The sequence below is a fragment of the Canis lupus genome, chromosome 30, assembly GCF_003254725.2.
Source record: "Canis lupus dingo isolate Sandy chromosome 30, ASM325472v2, whole genome shotgun sequence".
Lineage (NCBI taxonomy): Eukaryota > Metazoa > Chordata > Mammalia > Carnivora > Canidae > Canis > Canis lupus.
Genome location: NC_064272.1, coordinates 17,928,137 through 17,951,862, shown reverse-complemented (window position 1 = coordinate 17,951,862; position 23,726 = coordinate 17,928,137). Strand labels below are relative to the sequence as shown.

Sequence of the window (23,726 nt, the reverse complement as noted above, 5' to 3'; positions counted from 1 at the left end):
GGCAAAGCATTGCAGATGCTGGTGGTTGCCACGGAAGGCAAGCATTCTGTGTAGATATGTAACATGGCCACTATGTTATCCCAAGGTATCAAAGATAAACATGCAAATCCCATGTAATTTGATTGTTAGACCCTCTGCATTGGAACTGAGACAGTGCTCAGTCCCCACAGGTAATCAAACATCCCTCTCTTCTCTAAGATACTTCTCACATACCAACAGTTGGAAAAGCTCACAAAGGTCCCCTTTCTTCACTTGGCTAATTTAAAGAGACCCCTTTCAGGGAGTATGAGGAAAGAGCTTGGTGAATTCACACTGCTCTTTCAAAGGTAAACAATCTCAGTGTTCCAATACTTTTGATTCTTTCCCTCCACCAAACGGTAAGGGTGCAGTGAACACAAAATTTCATTCTTGGCCTACTTATAAGACGATTAGCACACCCAGTCCAATAGAGATAACTATAAGACTTATAAGCAGTATACACCAGTACAAGCTAATCGTTGTGGCTATTACATTGCGTTAGAATTCAGCAAGGCGACCCTGTTCAGAAGTTGTCCCAGGAAGACGATGTTGTTAGGCTCAGCAATTTGCATCTAGTTAATAAGAAGCTTAGGCCCATAGAGATAAGTGACACCCAGGTGACAAAGAGTCAGTGTTCAAAACGATTCAGAATTCAGATCTCCCAAATCCCAGTCTGTCCTTTTTCTGCTCTATCCTGAAGATTTTATTTTAAATTTTTATTTATTCATGATAGACAGAGAGAGAGAGAGAGAGAGAGAGAGAGGCAGAGACACAGGCAGAGACAGGCTCCATGCTGGGAGCCCGACGCAGGACTCGATCCTGGGTCCCCAGGATCGTGTCCCAGGCCAAAGGGAGGCGCCAAACCGCCGAGCCACCCAGGGATCCCCTATCCTGAAGATTTTAATGTAAGATACTAGACTTTGATAAGCAATCCTAACATGAACAGGCAGAGGCTAAAACCACAATATTAGATACATGATAAACTCATTTAGGGTAGAACCTCTATTAGTTTTTAATTCAACAGTAAACAGGAACTGAAAAAGCTGACATTAGGAGATGAGCAATTCCGTTCAATAACACAATGGCCAGCCACTAATTAAACATGCTATTGAGTACACAGCACAGCATCTGATAGAAAACAGTGCTTTTAAATAAAACAATAATTCTACCAGGAGCAATACTGTGGACTATTTTAACCTAGAAGCAAAAGTGATACCATGTTGAATCTTATTCTGAAAACACCATTTGAGTCACGATGCTCTACTTTTACTCCTTGGATATAGGCCCCAGTGTAAATCATATAATTAGCTCAGCCTTTAAGGCTTCAACCACCTGTTCCCAACCAAAACTGCAATGGGAAATAAGAAACAATACTATCTCATCATAATCGAAGTGGCTGTGTAAGGTTCCCTAAGGTGTAACCATAGCTGTCATGCCGTTGTTTGGAATTAGAAAGTCTGATTCCTATTGTAGCTAAAGTAAATGACACATGGCAAGCCTGCTAAGATTAATTGAATGGAAAAGACTTGGTTTCCTGTGTGGGAGGGTGTGGATGAATAAGAACTCTCATATACTGTTGGCAGGAGTGTAAATCAGTACAATCATTTTGGACAGCAATATGGCATCTCATAGACTTGAAGATATGTATTCTCTGGGACCCAGCAACTAGATCTATACCCTAAAGATAGTCTTATACATGTTCACAAAAATTCTCACTGCAAGCATGTTTAGGAACAAAATTTTGAAAACAAATGTCATTTTGAATAAAATGTGAATAAAAATGATCAAGAAGTGGATAAAAACATTGCAACACAGCAATGAAAATGGAATTAGAGCTACATGTATCAACACAGTTAAATTTCAGAGACACATTGAGTCAAAAATGCAAGTTGAAGATGTGAACAATATGCCATATGGAATTTTAGAACATGTAAAATTATTTACAAAATCACATATAGTGAAAGTATAAAACTGCATTAGAATAAAATTTAGCAAAGTGTTTACCTCTGAGGAGAGGTAGGAAAATGTAATGTGGGAGGGTTAAACAAAGGGATTCAATTATACCTGTAGGTGTTTATCTGATGCAAGTCAACACTAGATGAGCTAACAAAGCAAGTGATATATATACGCTTTTTAAAAAAATTCCACACTTCTTCTATATACTTGAAATTGCATGTAAAAAACAAAGTGTGGGAGTGGGAGGGTGGGGAAGTCTACTGGCTCCAAATTAAGCCTAATATTGAAGCTTAAGAAATAGCTCTAAAAATTGTAATACCACATTAGTTCAGTAACATGACAAACCTAGTCATTTAAAAAAATAAATTATTGGGATGCCTCGGTGGTTTAGTGGTTGAGCATCTGCCTTCGGCTCAGGGCCTGATCCTGGGTCCAGGGATTGAGTCCCCCATCTGGCTCCCTGAGAGGAGCCTGCTTCTCCCTCTGCCTATGCTTCTGTCTCTCATGAATAAATAAATAAAATATTTAAAAATAAATAAATACATAAAAAGTAAATTTTTTTAAAGTAAATTATTTTTAAACATAAGATGGCAGAACAGGAAGCCCCAAAACTCACCACCCCACAGAAACACTGACTTAACAAAAAGACTTAGTATGGTCTCCTTTATGAAAACTCTAGAAACCAATTAGGAAGTCACAGTTTTCAAGACAATCTCAAAGCTAAGAACAGGTGCACTGAAATGGGTAAGAAAAGAGGTTTCATTTCAACCATGTCAGTCCCTTCCCCCCACCTCCTGCCCTGGTGCCAGCATAGCTCATGATTGGGAGGAAAAGCCCACCTCACAGCTTCTCCCTTGAAAGGGAAAGAGAAAAACAGAATGATCACCCAGTGTTCCAGATTTGCAGGGTTCCCCAAGAAACTCGCTCCAGTCTGGCCTGACTCACAACAGTACTTTGGATGCCTGGCGGTCACTGAGAACACAAGAAAGCTTGTGGGCTGCTGCAGTGCCAGAGAACCTACAATACCTCAGACTCTTGGCAGAGCAAGGGGCGACAACCCCCTGAGCTAGAACTGTCAAACCTGGGGTGAGGAAGGGGCTGGATTACACAAAGTACAGAGATGACACATACCCATACAAAGTTTGAGATGCCCCCAGAAACTCTAGCTGGGATGAATGGTGAAGATCTTCCCCAGTATAAAGCAATCCTAAGCAGAGGTGGCTATTTTTTCAAAAGCAAAAATCACAACAAAAAATAACAAGGTACATAAACAGGGAAACATGGCCCAATCAAAAGACAAAATAAATCTCCACAGTGATCAAAAAGAAAAGAAGATCTAGGAGTTACCTGTTGAGAATTCAAAACAATTGTCTTAAAGCAGCTTAATGTGCTACAAGAGAATACCAATAGGAACTTCACAAAATCAGCAAAACCATGTGCGACCAAAATGAGAAAACAACAAAGATATCAAAACTATACATATATGTAAAAATGAATAGAAATTCTGGAGCTGAATACAAAAATCGAACTGAAAAAATCACTAGAGGGAATCAACATCAGACACCATCCAGCAATCAGTGAACTCAAAGGCCGTTCATTTAAAGTTATCAAGTCAGAAAGACATAAAAAACAACAAAAGTGAAAAGTCTAGAGACTTACGAGACTTATGAGACACAGTCAAGCAAACTGACGCATGTGACTAAGTGAAAGAAGCCAATCAGAAAAGGCTTGCATACTCTATGATCCGAACCACATGACATTCTGGAAAAGGCAAGAGTATGGAGGGAATAAAAGACCAATGGTTGCCTGGGGCTAAGGGAGGAGGAGGAAGGGGCAAGTAGGCAGAGCACAGGATTTTTAGGGTGGTGAAACTACTCTGTATGATACTAAAAGGGTGGATACATGTCATTATACTTATCTAAATGTACAGTATGTACAACATTAAGAGTAAACCCGATGTGAACTATGGACTTTGGGTGATAATAATGTGTCAATCAAGGTTCGTTGATTTTAACATATGTTACCACTCTGATAAGAGATGTAGAAGATGCAGGACGCTATGCATGTGCAGGGAGGGGAGTAGGCATATCAAAAATCTTTATACATTGTGCTTAATTTTGCTGTGAACCTAAAACTTGCTCTAAAAGTAAAGTCTACCCAATTGGAGAAGGACAAACATTATATGGTCTCATTCATTTAGGGAATATAAAAAATAGTGAAAGGGAATAAAGGGGAAAGGAGAAAAAATGAGTGGGAAATATCAGAAAAGGAGACAGAACATGAAAGACTCCTAACTCTGGGAAACAAACTAGGGGTGGTGGAAGGGAAGGTGGGCGGGGGGGGGGGGGGGCGGGGGGGGGAGGGTGACTGGGTGAGGGGCACTGAGGTGGGCACTTGACGGGATGAGCACTGGGTGTTATTCTATATGTTGGCAAATTGAACACCAATAAAAAATAAATTTATTAAAAAAATAAAATAAATTAAAAAATAAAAAACAGGAATATGAAAAAAAATAAAATAAATAAAAATAAATAAAAATAAAGTCTACCTTTAAAAAAGACCTCAAATCACCTCAAAGAACTAGAAAAAGGACAAAAAAAAACCCCTCAAATTATCAGAGGGAAGGAAATAAAAATTAGAGCAGAAATGGAGAATATATCAACCAAACAACAGACTATTAGCTACACTAAGAAAAAAAGAGAAAACATTCAACATAAATCAGAAAAGAGGACACATTACAACTGATACAGAAACAAAATGGGATCATAAAGACTATGATAAACAATTATATGCCAACAAACTAGATAATCTAGAGGAAATGGACAAATTTCTAGAAACCTGCAACCTACCAAGAGTGAACTGTGAAGAAGTTAGATATCTGAACAGACTTTAACCAGTAAGGATTGAATCAATAAAAAAATCTCTCGGGCAGCCCGGGTGGCTTAGTGTGGTTTAGCACTGCCTTCAGTCCAGGGCCTGATCCTGGAGTCCCGGGATCGAGTCCCACGTCGGGCTCCCTGCGTGGAGCCTGCTTCTCCCTCTGCCTGTGTCTCTGCCTCTCTCTCTCTCTCTCTCTTACTCTGTGTCTCTCATGAATAAATAAATAAAATCTTAAAAAAAAAAAATCTCTCAACAAAGAAAAGCACCGGACAAGATGGTTTCACTAGAGAAGTCTATCAAACAGTTAAAGAATTGTTCTCAAACTCTTCCAAAAAATTGAGGAGGGAATACTTCCAAAGTCATTCTGAGGCCAGCATTAACCTGATACCAAAATTAGACAAATGTGTTACAAGAAAACTACAGACCAATAACCCTAATGAGTACTGATAAAAAAAACCCTGAAAAAAAAAAAATCTCAAACACTAAGCAAACCAAATCCAACAGCACATTAAAAGGATTACATAATCAGAACCAAGTGGGATTCCTGGAATATAAGAATAGTTCAACATATGAAAAATGATCAGTGTAATTCACCACATAAGGACAAAAATCACAGGATTACCTCAATATATGCAATAAAAGCATTTCAACAAAATTCACCACCTTTTCATGAATTAAAAAACACTCAACAAAGTAGGAACAGAAGGAAACTACTTTAAAACAATAAAGGCCATATCGAAATCCACAGCTTAATATATCTAATGGTGAAAACCTGAAATCTTCCACTCTAAGAGTTTTCTTTCTTTTTTTCTTAAAGGTAATTGGAGTGTGTATTTAAACTCACAACACATGACTAGGATATTCAGCCAGAAAATAGTTGTATTTTTAAAGGTCTGTGAATCCAAATGAAATCAATGAATAGGTCACTGGGAAGGTAGAAGTCTGGATATTAATAGAACTGGTTTTATATAAAACAAGGATGGAAGACAAAGAGAAAAGTGAGGGTAAAGGAAAAAGGGTTTTATATTTGGATAGGTAAACAGACAAGTTCTTGATCAAAGGAAGGATGATGTACTGTAAACCAAATACACTTAAGGAGGCTCCTCTGTCTGTCCTTCAAAGCTTCCACATGAATCTGATAGCTTTGAAATATATAAAGCCTTATTCCATATTAACGTGTGAAGGCAAATCAACAAGAGGTTTCCGCGTGGACCAAGAACCTTCTTTTAAGCTGTTTAACCTAAAATAGCTTAAAATACAGACACAACTTAAAGATGCCAAAAAGTGGAATCAAATAAAGGTTTTGCTAGTGATTTTTATTCTTTCTAGCAGGTAATCTGCATTACCTAAAGAGTTCGACAGGAGCCATATTCGCTGGCCATGTTTTATTTGTCCTTTTCTTTGAACAGGATAACCAAAGATACAGACAATATTCAATAAAATAAAATAGATGAAACGAATTCTAAGAGACTGCAATGCCACATGCTACATTTAACCTAATTTTATTCATGCTTGCCTTGGGATGGGGAAGAGATCATTCAGTAAAAACATACAGTAAAAACAAAATATGTCTTATCATGTACAACTTTTAAACTACAATAATGATGTACCTTAATTACTTCCATGCACACAAGTCTAACATTACAGTTTTTTTTTTTAAAAATAAACACAGTTAAGACTTCTAGGAGCATTTTATAATAAAGTAATTCCTAATGTTTCTTTGTAGATAGATCAAGCACCTCCAAAATACAAATTCCTATACACAGTGAGCGCTTTACTTAAAATGAATACTTAAGTAAATTAAGTACGTGGACAGCCTTAGGATGAGCTGACATTATATATTCAGCTTAAGTAGGCAACAAACCATAGTGCCAAATGGAAAAAGTGTATTTGCAAATAAATTTCAAAAACTAAGTTAACTTTTTATAATTAAATACAGAAAATATACTGATTTGCTAAAATAAATAAGATGTGATGTAGTAACACTTCACTATAAAGAATGCATACCAGAACATTTATAAACGGTGCGTGAATCTTATTAAGAATAGTTTACTACAATAAACGCTGGCTAAATAGAAGTGCATATGTGAAGCACTATGGGTGGTCTATGTTTTGCCACATACTTTTGTTACCTTGAGGTAGATAACACATGTGTACCAAATTCGGCATTCATTTTCAGTTGCTGCTGGTATCATGTGTTTTAAGAAATGTGTACAGTATGAAAAACTTGAAAATACTCATGAATGAAAAATGTCTTAGGAAAAAAATAGATATTTTCATGCAATTATGTACAGTCTCACTGTGTAAATTTCAAGGCAAGATTTTGTTTCCTGTAAAACAGATCATTGTTCTATGAGAGAATGTTTTTTACTTGTCTTAGTGCATTTCTTTTGTCTCCTCCTGCATTGCATTATTTTGCTCTACTCTTTATTTTTGTGTGCAAACGACATGCCAGTTAAAATGAAAACCATCTCACATGTAGAAAAAAAAGTCTGGATTTTAAAAACCAAGAACTAATAAAATCCTTTCTAAATGACACCATATGATTCAAGTAAAAAAAATGAAACACTAGTAATAAAAAAGACAAAACACATTTCATGAAGCATACAAAGAGAAATGTCTGCTGAGTGTTTTAGTTCAGATGTTTCAGAATGCTGCTGTATGTCTTATGAGGGATCTGAGGGGAAGATTTCATAGCAGAAGGTGTTAAGGTGGCCTGTATTGACTTAAGTGGGGACCCAACCGGACTGTGAAACTGCGGGATGCCTATGGATTCGAGCTGCTTGTTAAAGAGGAACTCCCCACTGTTGTTCAGAAACCCTTCCTCATTTCCTCTCTCTCCAAGCTTCCCATCCTCTACTGGCTCAGTTTCTAGCATTTCAGTATCCTCTTTCCTGCTAAAGAACTTGTCCAAATAACTGGTGTAAGTGTTTTCCTTCTCAATTTGTTCATCCTTCCTCACCTCACAACAAAACTGATTTATGAGAAAACAGTCCTCCCCACCACCCACAAACTGGCTATCCCAAGAAGATTGGTATAAGGCTTCCAACTGAGCCAAATTTGCCATTCCCTTTTCCTGTTTTTCTCGGCTGACTGACTTTGATATCAAACTTTTCAATTCTAGTTGGGACACTGAGCTATTCAAGTCATTTAATTTATCAACAACATCAGTAGGCTCATGTTGTGAACTAAGCTGAATAGTTCCTGCAATAAAGGAATCAAAGTCAAATCCCTGATTCTTTTCCCTTTCTTTCTCAGCCAGTTGCTGTGATGCCTCCTCTAGAGCTATCTGGGCTTTAACCAATCCATTCCTTTCACATTTTGACTTGCCTTTCTTATCAGACTTTTCTTTGCTTTGTTCTTTCCAATTGGAAAGATCTATAATAAGCTTGGGTTCATAATAATGGTTAACTTCACTCTCTCTCCAAACTAAGTTATCTAAATATGATGATGACCTTGTTTTGTAGTTACACGTATGGCTACACTCCAGATCACAGTATTTGTTTTCATGATGATCTGGGTACTGCCAACAAGGATCAGTAGAATAATTGGTATCAAAAGCAGGATCCTCCAAATACTTTTCACGATCTCCATCCAAATATTTTCGAGGATCAACCTGTACTTCTTCTTCATCAGTGACATCAGACAGAGCTCTTGGGTCAAGCTGAACTTCATCAATATCAAAGTTGTTATGTATAGGCCAATCATGCTCTGAAAATTGACAATCATGGTACCTGAAAAAATTAATGCATCACTGTTAGTCCAGGTATAGGATTTCTTTTTCAAATTCACTGAGTCCCTTTTAGGTGAAAGCACTCTGCTAGGTCTATGGAGGGACAATAGGAGTATAGCTCATAATTTTAATGGATAGGTAAGATCTGTTACTAAATAACGTAATATGAGGCAATTTTGGTAATTACCAATGAAACATAATTACAGTAAAATTCTGAGTCTTCCATTCTTAAATTTTAAGACCAAAGATCATTTCACATTTACTCCGTCTTTTCTCTATTCTATTTTTCATTTACCTTCAAACACAAATGCAGATAAACATCTGAGTAGCTGGCATGTCTATGTTCAATACTAACAGTTTCATACAAAGAAAAAATACTCTGTGTCCACAAAATCTCAATCAGGGATTGTGGCTATCTCTAATCTCAATCAGGTCTCCTACAGATTTTCACTCTCCTGGTAACAAGTCAGACTAGAACATGAGGAATGCTTTGCTGGAGTTCATGAATAGAAAAAAAAAACTTCTCCATGTATATGTACTACTGAATGTGATATTCTCTTATTGACACATCAGAGCAAGGTGACCATTCCATGCCCAAGTAGAGGCAGACTGAGACACAGACGCACACAGCTGGGGGATGGGGAGGAAGGCCTAGAAAAGAGACTGGAAGACATTTGAGTATGTATGAAAGAACTATATGTTGACAGTAGAAATGTTCATGTGGACCAACAGGTCATTGCCAGACATGTAAATGTACAAATACCTCAACTTTTTAGGAGGGGAAAAAATGCAATAACTAAACAAATTAATTTTAATATTAACTACTTATTTAATTTTAAAATACTGTTCTTTTAAACATAGAAATATATGAAATTCTAAAGTTTTAAGACTGTCATTCATAACTCTGACACCTGGCTAAATATCAAAATTACCCGAAGATTTTAAAAAATATTGATACATGGGGAGCTTGGGTGACTCTGTGGGTTGAGCTTCATTCAGACTTTTGGTTTCAGCTCATGTCATGATCTTTGGGGTTGTGAGATCAAGCCCCATAAAGGGCTGTGCGCTCAGTACGTAGTCTGCCTGAAAGATTCTTTCTCCTCCTCCTCCCCCTCTGCAGCTCCTCCACACATACTCTCTAAAATTAACAAAATCTTTCAAAATAATAATATTGATTTATGATTACATGCTACAATCCTACTTTGTAGCAAAATTGTATCTAAATTTCCCTGGAAACTTAGAAATCCTAAAAGAAAGCTGGGGGGGCAGGGGTGGAATTTTGAACTAAAATGTAAAATGTTGGGCGGCCTTGGTGACTCAGTGGTTTAGCACCACCTTCAGCCCAGGGCCTGATCCTGGAGTCCCGGGATCGAGTCCCACGTCAGGCTCCCTGCATGGAGCTTGCTTCTCCCTCTGCCTGTGTCTCTGCCTCTCTCTCTCTCTCATGAATAAATAAATAAAATCTTTAAAAAAATAAAAATAAAAAATAAAATGTATAATGTTACCTGTTTTGATATTTTCTACTATTCAAAATAGAAGAGTCCCTTATACTGAGCCCAAGATTAATTTTGTGTCATTAGGAAAATAGATTTGAACAGCATGTACCATGAAACAAAATAATTTCTATTCTAAGGTATAAGAGATTTTACATAAAATTTGAGCCATTATGAAGATATCTATTTGGATAAGGATCAGTCTTGTCATCCAACATCTTAAAAAAAAATTGTGGCATTTATAAAAGCAATAGTTTAAAAGGGTTCAGATTTCTAACCTTCAACTCTCAAGTTTAAAGGACCTTATATTTGTTAACTAAACATGCCTTAACAGCTTAGACATATTTCAAAGTAGAATTTACATTTTCCCATTATGTATATCCTAACCAGTTAACTATTAAATATTTAAATTACATAAAGGCTATTCAAAGATATTATAAGTTTAGCACAAACCCAAAGAGACCATCATTAAATTTTGAAGACATCTACACCGTTTTGTCATATGTAATTTAAAAATAAAACTTACTGCATTACGGTTTATTGAAAATACAATAAATGAGCCATAATTATATAGTATGTGCATTGTGAAAATACAATAAATGGTATTTTTCTAACTTAGGATCAATTTACCTTTCCCAGTTATAAATGTGACTATGAGTTTCATCCATAAGTAAAATATCATCAACTTCATCTTCAATATGAAAAGGATGACTTGAAATTGGCTCATCCATTGGAAAAGAATATATGCTCATGTAAGGATGGGAAAGCGCTTCTTCTGCTGTCAACCTATCCATTGGGCTAAATGTCAAAATTTGTTCCAGGAAATCCAGTGCTGCAAAAGAAAGGGATAATACATCTTAACTGTATTAGAGGTCATCAACCAAAGAAGCAAAAAAAGGGATTATACAATTAAAAACTTAAGTTTATCAGAGAATAAAATTTACCCGATTTATAGATTAAAAAGTAAAGACATTCACTCAATACAGTACATATTTGAAATCTCATACTATGGTCTCATACTATGGTCAGTTACAAAGTAAAAGAATATATTAGGTTGAACCATATGAAACTTCTATTTTTGTCAGTCAAAAATGGTCAAAGAACAGCAATTTCACATGGTTCAACCTAATACTATAGGTCATAATCTCAGCTCTGCAACTCACTAGCTTAAATGAATTACTAGCTGTAAAGGGTTTACTTAAACTTGCTGAACTTTAGTCTCTTCATGTACAAAATGGATATATAGACAGATATCTTAAAAGGTATAAAATTAAATGTAAAGCATAGCGTCTAGTGCTTAATAGAAAATCATTTACCCTTTCCTTCCCTTACCTCACTGACGAGCTGTTGTACTAATTTGTTGATCTCTGTTTCACATCAATCACACTCCAACATATTACACAAATGCACTTGTTCATTTTAGGGCTTTGGAAGTTACCTATCACATACCCAATTCTTCCCACTAACTTAGCTCATAAGCACCTAACTCATCCTGAACAACACCTGTCTTCAGCCTGAAGGTTGTCCTTATACCACCGCACGCTTGTATGCCTTATGATTTACACCAACCCTCAACTTTGAATCATTTGCTCCATCTACTTTCCCTGTTCCTAGCCATACAGCACTGATGAAAGCTCAATGCAAAAACCACACACACACACACACACACACACACACAGAGCTCACTACAAATTCATATTGTAGAACTGCAATTTGGCCTTTGCTACTGCTCAGCAATGTTCCACACCATCTCTTTATGCTCTTAATCTTAATCATACCTAAACCCCCTTGACATTTATCTCAATCCCTACTTCTTCACTATGGCCTGTCATATTGTCCTCTTATTCTTACCTCTGTCTCACAGGAAAAGACAGTCCTTCTTTCTAAAACTAAGCTATATTCTAGAAAGAACACTAGTCTCAATTCCCAAATTTCTCACTAATGTAAACAATAGCTAATTTTTTATAGCCTTTAATATTTTACAAAGTGCTTTCATATACATTATCTTATTCAATCCTCAAATCATTCCAATAAAGACTAAAGAAACCTATGGCTCATTGCTACTCATGCCCTTCAGTGGCCCATGGCTGAGGCCTCTTCCACTCCTCCTCTTTACCCCCTCCTATTATATTTCCCTAATCTAGTAACTTATTTCACAATACCTCAAGCTATTATTGATTTTCTCGCAAAAGAGTCCATCTTAGTCCAGGGCTCTTGTGTCTCAAGGCAAGAGAGACTCTAAAACAGTTATAAAGGGCTGACCCAGCACAATCACCATTCTCAGAGAGAGGGGAGATATATATCCAGCCACACAAGAGGAATATACTCTAAAATCCCTAGCATTTAGGAACTGTAGGCAGCAGGAAGAGGAAGAGGTAAGAAACTAGCCAAGCTGAGCTCCCAAGTGCATGCAGAATATGCATATACAGACTATTTCCATAGTTGCAGAAAGTTCTATTGGCCAGCACTGCACTCAAGGAAATCAATCTATTTGCTTTGATGGTGCTGAAGTATACTAAGATATAGAAATACATGGTAAACTACAGCGGAAGGGAAGATGAGAGGTTAAGTACAGAGGAAAATGAAAAAAGGAGATTTCATCTAAAGATGAAAGACCACCAGGGTTCCTAATTGTATAAATGTGTTAATTCATATGTACTTAATCTTCTTTTTTTTTTTTTCCTCTGGAGACCATGAACATGTGAGAAAAGAACATGTATTATAAGTCCCATTGCCTCATAATATGCTCTGCCCCCAAATAAAACTCCAATATTAATCAAAAAGAAACTGGTGTAGAGCATATCTACAGAGTAAATCTTTAGTCTCAGGAATTTAAAAACTGCATTGACTTGTATGTGAGCATAGCTCTGCCACTTATGAATACCAAAAACTTTTGCCTGATAGTTAATTAACCCATTATCAAACATATATTCAATGCATTATGAATAATTCCAGCTGTCAGCCAAATATTCAAATTGGCTCACAGCTAAGATATGGTCCCAATCCTAATGAAGGTAGGGAAAAAGATGATTCAAATTTGGCTAGACTGCAAATGCTTCGACAGCAATGTCCTATATTACTAGCCTGCCTCTTTTGATAAGACACAGCAATAGCAACAGTGACACCAAAGGCAATCAAGGCTATTCTTGTACCTCAACCTGGCTGAGCAGGGCCATACCTGTAAAGGGTTTTAAAAATACACATGTGGGATGCCTGGATGGTTCAGTCAGTTTGAGCATCCGATTCTTGATTTCGCCTCAGGTCATGATCTCAGGGTCATAGAATCAAGCCCCATATTGGGTCCCATGCTCAGTGAGGAGTCTGCTTCTCCCTCTCCTTCTGCCCACCCCCGTTCACACATGCCCTTTCTCTAATACATAACCTAAATAAATAAATAATTTTTTAAAAGACACATGTTCTGCTCCCCACTCTACTTCTGAATTCTAACCTAATAGTCTGCATTTTTAAAGAGCTCCCACAGGGATCCCTGGGTGGCTCAGCAGTTTGGCGCCTACCTTCGGCCCAGGGCGTGATCCTGGAGTCCCAGGATCGAGTCCCACATCAGGCTCCCTGCATGAAGCCTGCTTCTCCCTCTGCCTGTGTCTCTGCCTCTCTCTCTCTCTCTCTCTCTCTCTCTCTCTGTGTGTGTGTCTCTCATGAATAAATAAAATCTTAAAAAAATAAAAATAAAAAAAATAAAGAGCTCCCACAGAGGATTCTGAGGCATGGTCAAATGCTATGTGATTACTGTTCAGTTATGAACAAGGATGTCATGACAGTGGCTACAAGATCAGGAGCAAGATAACCAGCATTGGAATCTGATTGTGAAGATACACTTGAAGGCCAGTTAGGAATATAGAACTAGTGAAAATGAATCCTGCAAAACCTGCTGAAATTAAATACATCTGCCTCCGTTTTACTTAGGTATCCACTATATGAGTTTTAAGCACATTTGAGAAAAACAAAAAATGTCATTATGATTTTGCCATCCAGTTTTCTCAAAACACTTGCTACCTAATTTTAGTATTTTTACTAAACGTGGACCTTGAACCCTTAGATCAAGAATCAGACACTTAACCGACTAAGCCACCCAGGCACCACAAAACACGTGCAATTTTAAAACACTTTGATACATAATAACCTGAACCACATATAATGATCAGAGTGGGTGATATGTATAATGGTTATATAATTCAAAGCTTAAGATGCTTAGAAATCTATATATCCCTAAACTTGTTGATTCATGAGAGAGCTATACAATCCTGACATTGATGTGTCTTAATACAATAATTCTTAAATATGTAAGACAATCAACTTTTAGGAAAGATGTTTCTCATGTCTAACGCTCTTGCTTAAAAAAAAATGTTATACTGGGGCACCTGTCTGGCTCAGTCAGTAAAGCATACAACTCCTAATCACAGGGTGTGAGTTCAAGCCCCATGGTTGGGTATAGAGATTACTTAAAAATAAAATCTTAAAAATCTTATTACAGGTAACTACTACAAGAGTTAGACTTTTGTATATTATGTATAGCAACAAATCCTAAAGACATTTCACTCTGAGACTTGAAATTATTTGCTTTAGTGGTCAACAAAGTTTTGATTCTCTCCAAGTTTCTACTTCTTTCAAGCTCGCACAAACTCTCACATTTAGCACCTAATATTAACACAAATCTACAAACTCTTATTGTAATGTGTTTGCTCATACAGAGTTTTGCTCTTTCCCCCATCTCTCCCTTGCCCTGAAGACTTTGCTTTCCCCCAACTCAATTCACTTTTCCATATCTAAGTCACATTCATATTCATATCCACACTTATCATATAACCTTCACAGGACTCTGTTTTAGCTCAGTGAGGGACAGTATTGTAGATGCTTGTCTATAGTAGATAATATCAGAGGTGTAAGCTGAAAAACCAAGATGGGAGTTAGAACCAGAAGAGAGGGATACACTTTATGGAATCTGAAAAATCATTAAGAGGAACAAAGAACCAGATCCTAGCCTAAGAGCCAGACCAAAAAGGGAAAAGCACTGAAGTTTTAGATAAAGTATAGCGTCTGAAGACTTTTTGGGATACAGAGATCCTACCTGAATGAGTGCGCATGCACACACACATGCACACTCACACACACCCCATTACATAATGGTTACTCTTGAGTAACCATACCTTCTCGACTAATTCCTGGAAGCAGCTGAGTTAAAGGTTTGTGTGGCTCAGTCATGTCATTTCTAATGTAAACTGGAATTACGCTGAGAAGCTCCTGACGATCTTCCTCATGTACAACAGGAATAGATTCTAAAATCAGCTGCATCTGTTCAAGTTCATGTGCACCTGGTGAGATAAAATAAACATCAAATACAATATAAATAAACACATTCTTCAATATTCACTTATTTGGCAACAGACATTCTAAGGCTATAAGAAATTAACTTAAATACTGTCATGACCAATGGGAAGAAACTGATGTTAACTGAATCCTTAACCAGCAAGTTTCTCTGCTTTGAATATCATCAATCTACTCAAAAAGCACATCTATTTCAATTTCTGCTCACTGACATATTTACTTTTGACTGCTTTGATTCTATAAGATACTGACCCTTTAAGTTTAGCCTCATATTAAGGTATCACAAAATAGTGAAAAATTTGGATTCAAAAGATGTAGATTCTAGTCTTGGCTATACCACTAATTAACTGGCTAGATCTTTGGAAATCTTAGCATGGTAATCACTTCATTTCATCATCAGTAAAATGGAATATTGGCCTAGATTTACATAACAAGTTTTTTTTTTCCAGGTAGCATTTCAGGACCACTATTCAAGAAATAATAGGGGGAACTTTAAGCTAAATGGTGACTAGAAAAAAAAAAAAAAACACATTGTTTGCTTTTCCATGAATTTCTAGAATTCATTCAACCTCTACATTTTTCTTGAGTACCTGCTATAAGCAAGGCACTTTAAAATACAACTGTGAAACAAAAGAGACCAAGTCCCTGCCTTCATGGAGCTTACAATCTAGGAGAGGAAGATAGATAATAATTGTCAACATTTATGTCAAATGTAGCAAATGTTACGAAGAAAAATACACTAAGCAGGGAGGATAAACAGCACTTTCAGGGGAGGACTGCTAATTAATACAGGATGACCAAGGAAGGCATCACTGAGAAGCTGAAAACTGAGGAAGTTGGAGAACACATCATGCATTCAAATGGAGGAAGGGAGTTCCAGGAAGATGGAAAAGGTGCAAAGGTTCAGAGGAGATTGGGCTAGGTGTGTCCAAGAAACAGTAATTAGGGATGCCTAGGTGGCTCAGCGGTTGAGCATCTGCCTTTGGCTCAAGGCATGACCCTGGGGTCCTGGGATCGAGTCCCACATCGGGCTCCCTGCATGGAGCCTGCTTCTCCCTCTGCCTGTGTCTCTGCCTCTCTCTCTCTGTGTCTCTCATGAATAAATAAATAAAATGTTAAAAAAAAAAAAAAAGAAACAGTAATTAGGTTAAGTGTAGCTGAAATACAGTGGCCACAGGGGAAGTATTGGAAGATGAAGTCTTGGAAGTATTGGAAGTCTTGGGAAGTATTGGAAGATGAAGAGTGGTAACACAATAAATACAAAGGGTTTGCTTTATCCTGAATTTGATAGGGAGACATGACAGAGTCTAAAGAAGAAAAATGACACTTTCTAATTTAGTTTTCAGAGAACTCTTATGGCTGCTATGTGGTAACTAGGCTACAGACAGCAAATATTAAAGCAGAAAGGCAGTTAAATCCTACATGAGGGGGCACCTGGGTGGCTCAGTGGTTGGGCATCTGCCTTTGGCTCAGGTCGTGACCCTGGGGTACTGGGGATCAAGTCCCACATTGGGCTCCCCATGGGGAGCATGCTTCTGCCTCTGCCTTTGTCTTTGCCCCTCTGTGTCTCTCATGAATAAATAAAATATTTAAAAAAAAAATCCTACATGAGACCAGGAGAGACATAATTGACTGAACTATGAAAAGGTGGGTAGTGATAGAGATAATAATAAGTAGTTAAAAGTCTTAATATATTTCAAAGGAAGAACCCATAGAATCTCTATGAAGCCAAGATTTTTGACTCAGCATCTAAAAAAGTGGATCTGGTTTACTAAGATGAGGAAGATAGCAGAAAAAATATGAGGGGGAAATATCAGGAGCTCAGTTTGGGTAGGTTAAATTTTAGATGCTATTAGACATCTTAGTCCATGCCTTTTTGTTCTGTTCATTTGGGGCCTATACCTAATAAACAGATCTCCCACATGCTTTTATTGAATGGTTCACAAATCTACCAATAAAGCAGTGAAAGGAACTAAAATTTGATCTTTCAAATCATTTCACAAACAATTTCCATTAGTTGCTTAAAGTTTACATGGATTTAAGATCAAAATTATGTTATTTAAATGTGCAGCAACAAGTAATATGATATTTATTGTACGTATGTTGGAATGTACCTGAATTTTAGCAATTTAAACTCTAATTGTTCCTAGGAAAAAATTCAATCCACTTAACCATTTAGTTTCCAGGAATCACTGGTATTTTCTCACTCTGCCTAGTGGAAATTCAATCACTATCACACATCACAGAAGAAATTTCAGATAAATTTAAGGGGAAAACTACAAAAGATTGGTTAATGTTATGTAAGCTGAGTGCTCTTTAAAAAAAAATTCAAGGGCATTTATGGATACCATCCTTTCTTCAATAATGCTTTTCTGTGTACCCTTATCTTTTTTTTTAATTAATATTTTTTTGTAAGTAGATCCTGCTCCATTCCCTTTCTTCTGCTCTTAGCACAATTTGGGAGTGGTGAGAGGGTCATTCTAAGATTGGTTAGAGAGAAAAACAGTAACGTCAAAAGGGAGAAAAGACCTAATTCACCACCATGTCAATTATCAAACTAAAAAATCTTTAATACCCTATTTCCGAATGGGAATTCCTCTGCCTACTTTTCTAAGTATTCTGGCTCCATCTTAAGTAGTCATAAGTATGTTCATTATTTGACAGCTTTTTTCATCCAACTTTTCTCACTAATTCATGCATGTACATGATTTCTTTCATCAATCTTTTCTCACTGATTCAGGCTCATACCTTCATTTATATAGTACCATTCTCTCTCTCTTCCTCCCACCAAAATTCTTCACTATTCCTATGTAATGAAAAATCTTTTTACTCCATTATACCTTTTGTTTTAGCCATCATTGATGAAGACTCTAAGCTTGTAGCTCTTATACTCTGCACTAAATAATTTTATACAGACTCCTACTTTGCTTTACAACACTTGATATTTTTCATGGACTATTCACCCTTTCCTATGTTGGACTAAATTCTCTCTCATACTTCTATAGACTCCCTCATAGCACCAAACTCAGCAAAAAATTCCTTGTTTGGTTGTTTCTGAAAGGTCACAGCAGTCAGATGACAGGATATGGCAGTTCAGACATCAGAGATGATAGAGGACAAAGAATTACTGGATTTCCAATGACAGCTAAAAATTTTCACTAAGAGTAACAAACACTGACAACACTGGGCAACTCAGGCATCATTTAAGATTACCAACACGTATTGTGAGTCTAAAAAATAAAAAATTATGTTTAAGAAGAAAAACAAAATAACACTAGAATTTTGACTAAATTTGCTGAGTGAATATATTCAGTGAATATACGGTTTCTAAACTTTTTAAAATATTAAAACACCATTTTATCTTTTCATTTTAGTATCAGACTATAATAAATTATGTTAAATCTTATATAAATCTTGATTCATAGATACATACAAAATTATTTCTCTTTGAGGTAATTTTTTCCAAATATTTTTTTTCCAAATATTTTTTTTTCTCCAAATATTTTAAAATTTCTAACCTGCAAAGAGGGTTTTACCAGTCAGCATTTCAGCAAAGATGCAGCCTGCAGCCCACATATCAATGGCTTTAGTATAATTATTAGGAGACAGTAAAAGACGTGGAGACCTGTACCATTTAGTAACCAATCCTTCAGAAAGATGACCCTGAAAAAAAAAGAAAACACACATACTTTAGTATTTTACTTTAGCTGAAGAACAGTACATAAAACTTGACTCATTAAAGAATCCCTGATCTTAAAAAAAAAAAAAAAAAAAAGTGATATCCTAAAACAATACAGTTGATTTATATGCCTATTTTCGAGGCTCTTGCACTTTTCAGGCTCAATAGGGGGTTAAACTCTCCCTGGGATATATGATCCATAAGATGATGTTCACATGAAGTCTGCTGACCAAAATATACTATATATACTATACAAGATTAATGCTGACTATATCACATATTCAAAGCATGTTTCGAAGAGAAGCTATTTTTCACTTCAAGTCTTAAGTTACTTGAGGAGGAGGGATGCTTTAAATCAATGAGGGAAAGGTAAAAAAGAGCACCTAGGGTGCTACTTATAAACCAATGCCAACCTCCTGACAACGCAGGGGACCTGGCTCTATTATGTATCCCATTCCTAATCAATTTTACTACTTTACGTTTATAAAGCACTTAACAAAAACAGTTATATACGTATACGACCTTACTTCGTCCTTAAAACAGGGTCAAAACAACCCTGAAAAATTATGAAGGTAGATATTATGCCATTTTAGAGGGACGGTAACACTCATAGATTAAGGAATCTACTTAAGGTCAGAAATGGAACTCAATTTTAACTAGTTTAACTCTTAGTTCAGTGTTCTATCCACAATACTTCATTGTTACCCATAAAAAAGATGTGATGGTTGCCCATTTCATTTTAATACTATATTTCTACATTAAAGTTTTAAAAAAATTAAGTTACACTTAATGTGAGATGCTAACATGTGAATGAAAAGATCTGTTTGTTTAGGCATGTACTATGGGAATCCAAGCAAGCAGGGAGCTCCAAGGGGTTCTTTATAACCAGAGGAGTTCCACTTTAATATTTTAAACAGCAGGATCCCACAGACAATTTCATTTGAAAACTAAAAGACCAAAGTTTGGCTCAGAAAACAATTTACTTCTTATATAAAGTTAAATTGTTACCTAAAGTACAGTTACTATGGATCCCTTAAGCTATTCTTACTGCCCATTTTATCTCTATACCAATTTAGATATCAAACTTAATTAAATTTGCCTAAACAAAGCATAACAGAACAGTAAAGACTCAAAAGGACAAAAGACCTAAATATTGAAATAGCATCCCCTCTTACCTTCGGATAGGACCACAATTTTGCCCTAAACACATAAGAATTTATCTCACTTTTAAATAAGGGAGAGTTTCAATTATAATAAATAACCATATACTTTTAGGATCCCACTCCAACTTCCTTTAAAAAAAAAAAAAAGATGTATTTATTTATTTATGATAGACACACACACACACACACACAGAGAGAGAGAGAGAGGCAGAGACACAGGCAGAGGGAGAAGCAGGCTCCATGCTAGAAGCCCGAGGTGGGACTCGATCCTGGGACTCCAGGATCACTCCCTGGGCCAAAGGCAGTGCCAAACTGCCAAGCCATCCAGGGATCCCCCCAACTTCCTTTTAAACATATGGAGATTCTGAATGAAAGTAGATCTGTATCAGAAAAAAAGGTACTACATAAAGTTTAATACAATTAATGGAGAAAAAAAATCTGTCACAGTATATAAAGAAAATACAAGTACCTAATTCCTGATGATGTACACCAGTTTAAAGGTCTGTCTCAGCTAGCTTTCCACATACCTTATGGGAATAATGGGGATCCATGATCCGTGCAAGACCGAAGTCACCTATCTTCAGCACCAAGTCTTCAGTATTAATGAAAAGATTAGCTGGTTTGAGATCTCTGTGCAGTACGTTTGCAGAGTGAATATATTTGAGCCCACGTAGCAGCTGATACATGAAAAGCCTGGCATGCTCTTCCAGTAAAGGGCCCTGCTCCAGCACATTAGCCAAGTCTGTCTCCATGTACTCCTGAACAATGTAAACACTGTTCAGTTCAGTAAGAGAGCCCACATCGTCTGTTAACTGGCTTCCGCTAGGACCAAGAATTTCAAACACTTTCACAATGTTATCATGGTCAAGTCTTCTAATAATTTTGATTTCACGTAGAGCATGTTTGACACTCTGGGGATCAGTAAGGACAATTTTCTTGATGGCTACTCTTTTGTCACAGTCATTGTCTACAGCAGAAAAAACCAAGCCATTGCCTCCACAACCCAATGGTTTTAAGTCCATATATCTAGAGCCCAGATCAAAACCATGAATGTTCATGAGACTTTCAAATTTCTCTGCCATTTTGAAACCTTTACTATTGCCTTTTTTTCCTTTCGAATTGTTGAACTTGTGTAAACAAGGAAGAAAACTGACATCAAAAGGAAAGATCTTTCAAAAAAGGAAAAGAAAAATAATTTTGCTTCCACAGCAAGATGATTTCTTGATGTTCATTGCATATGCCAACCAGGCCCGTTGAGTTCCCCTTAGATTTAAAGCTCAAAAAGCTCTACTCATATTGAGAATTAAAAAGGTTGCAGTACTCATAGTTCAAGAAAGGGGCAGCAACTCTGCAGACATTTAAAGAAAACACTCAAGAAACTCAAACGGAATGAAATGACATACTATGCACTCAGATTTAACTGTGCTAAACGATTTAACATTTAACAAAAATGTGAATAAATATGCACACAACAGGCTTCTATGAACATTCTCCTCACAGTGCAGATACATTCAGTGTTGGACTGGTCCTGAGCAGCATCATTCTAAGGTGCTGATAAGCACTATTTCCGTTTTGCCTCTTCTCTTCCTTTGTTGCTGTATATTTCAACAGGAAGCCCTGGTGGCTGTTGGTTAACAGAAGATGTCTTTTGTTAGTGATCAGGTGGCTCCAGCTCACCACAATCACAATCAAAGCTACCGTCCATCTTACTCTGATAAAACCTAGAGGATGAGAAAAAAAGAAGGAAAAGAGTCACCACTGCAGGAAATACTAAGTACTCTTCAACTTTGTAAAATGACACGAACTGGGCATTTAGCTATAAACGACTACTGGTACATTCAACTTATTTATAGTTACTAAATGGAAAGATGACCCTCAATCAAAAATAGCTATGCATGTTGTAAGCAATTCACATGTACTAGGCTCAGACTCTAGGTCCCACCATACTAGATTCTTTGTAATATTTAGTCATTGGGTTGTAACATTTCTTAAATGCCAATAAGCAAAGGAAAGAAGGTTCACGGCATTTTTACAGAATCTTTAGAATTTTTTTTTTTTGAGGAGTACAACATGAGTACCATTTCTCTAAAAAAAACAACAACAACATAATAATAAGCCTGCAAAGGGTTAGTTCCTTAAAGAACATGTTTACTTATTAACTATGCTGATCAACATCCAATGGACAAAAATCTAGCAGTACAAATGAGAAATCTGCAGAGTATGCTCTTCAATTTACAAAAGAGTGAACTTGGGGGTGCACAGTGGCTCAATTGGTTAAGCATCTGACTTTGGCTCAGGTCATGATCTCAAGGTCCTGGGATCAAGCACCGTGTCTGGCTCTCTCCTCCCACCAGTGAGTTGGTTTCCCCCTCTCTGCACTCACATGCGCTCTCTAAACTCAAATAAATAAAAATCTGGGACGCCTGGGTGGCTCAGTGGTTGAGTGTCTGTCTTTGACTCAGGTCGTGATCCAGGGGTCCTGAGATCAAATCCCGCACTGGGTTCCCTGCAGGGAGCCTGTTTCTCTCTTTGCCTATGTCTCTGCCTTCTCTGTGTCTCTCATTAATAAAAAAAAAAGTCTTTTTTTAAAACTTAATAAATAAATAAAAATCTTTATTAAAAAAAGTCAACTTAAAAAAAAGTCAACTTGAACAGTTAATAAGCCAATGAAAAGGTATTTAGCTTCACTGATAATCAGAAAAATCAAATTACCTCAAGAAGATAACATTTCAGATTAGAAAAACATTTTTAGGAGTCTGTTACTATCAAGTCTGAGGAGGAATGTGGAAAAACAAGAACTTTTGTATAATACTGGTGAGTTTAAATTAGCAAAAGAATGTCAAAGAGCAATTTAGAATAAATAAATACATAAATGAATAAGTAGCATATCTATGACTTGGAATTTTTCTTCAAAAAGCACTCCCTAGAGAAATACTTGCAAATGAACATACAAAATGCCTACCTTTTTTTTGATAATCGCAAAATATTTAAAATAGCCTAAACTTTCAACAATGTGAGAGTGAGTTATATTCATATAGTGGACTATTATATAATCGTAAAAATGAATAGAGATGGTTGAAATCATCATAAATTAAATTTAGAAAGCAAGTTGCAGATAGAAATCTATATGCTGAAACCACTTATTTCAGGTTCATAAGCATGCACAATAATGCTACTTTTAAGTGTATATATGTGGCAAAAGTATTAAAAACATACATGACAGATAAGTACCAAATTCATGATAATCATTACTTTGAGGAATGAGAGAAGGGATTACCATCAGAGTGGGGTTACACAGTATGCTCCAACTACATCTTTAATGTGCTAATTCTTTTTAAAAAATGTGTGGAAGTATGACAAATTATTAGAATCTTATAGACCTGGGCGGTATGTACATGAAGAGCTCATTATCATAGTGGGGCAAGACAGGTTGATAAATAAGCAAAATACAGACATCTGAT

The 23,726-nt window shown here is 36.6% G+C and overlaps 1 protein-coding gene across 6 annotated transcripts in view; it reads right to left on the bottom strand.

The window, feature by feature from the left end:
* Nucleotides 1–6,224: 6,224 nt before the first annotated feature.
* MAPK6 (mitogen-activated protein kinase 6) overlaps nucleotides 6,225–23,726 on the bottom strand; it is a 36,202-nt gene continuing 18,700 nt past the window's right edge. For all 6 annotated transcript variants that reach the window (XM_025472773.3, XM_035708800.2, XM_035708801.2 and 3 more), the window contains 5 exons: nucleotides 20,793–21,986; nucleotides 18,942–19,086; nucleotides 15,246–15,410; nucleotides 10,711–10,912; nucleotides 6,225–8,588 (listed from right to left, as the gene is read on the bottom strand). In XM_025472773.3, coding sequence (XP_025328558.1) covers nucleotides 7,487–8,588; nucleotides 10,711–10,912; nucleotides 15,246–15,410; nucleotides 18,942–19,086; nucleotides 20,793–21,347 — 2,169 coding nt within the window. In that variant the 5' untranslated portion in view covers nucleotides 21,348–21,986 and the 3' untranslated portion in view covers nucleotides 6,225–7,486. The remainder of the gene's footprint in view (nucleotides 8,589–10,710; nucleotides 10,913–15,245; nucleotides 15,411–18,941; nucleotides 19,087–20,792; nucleotides 21,987–23,726) is intronic.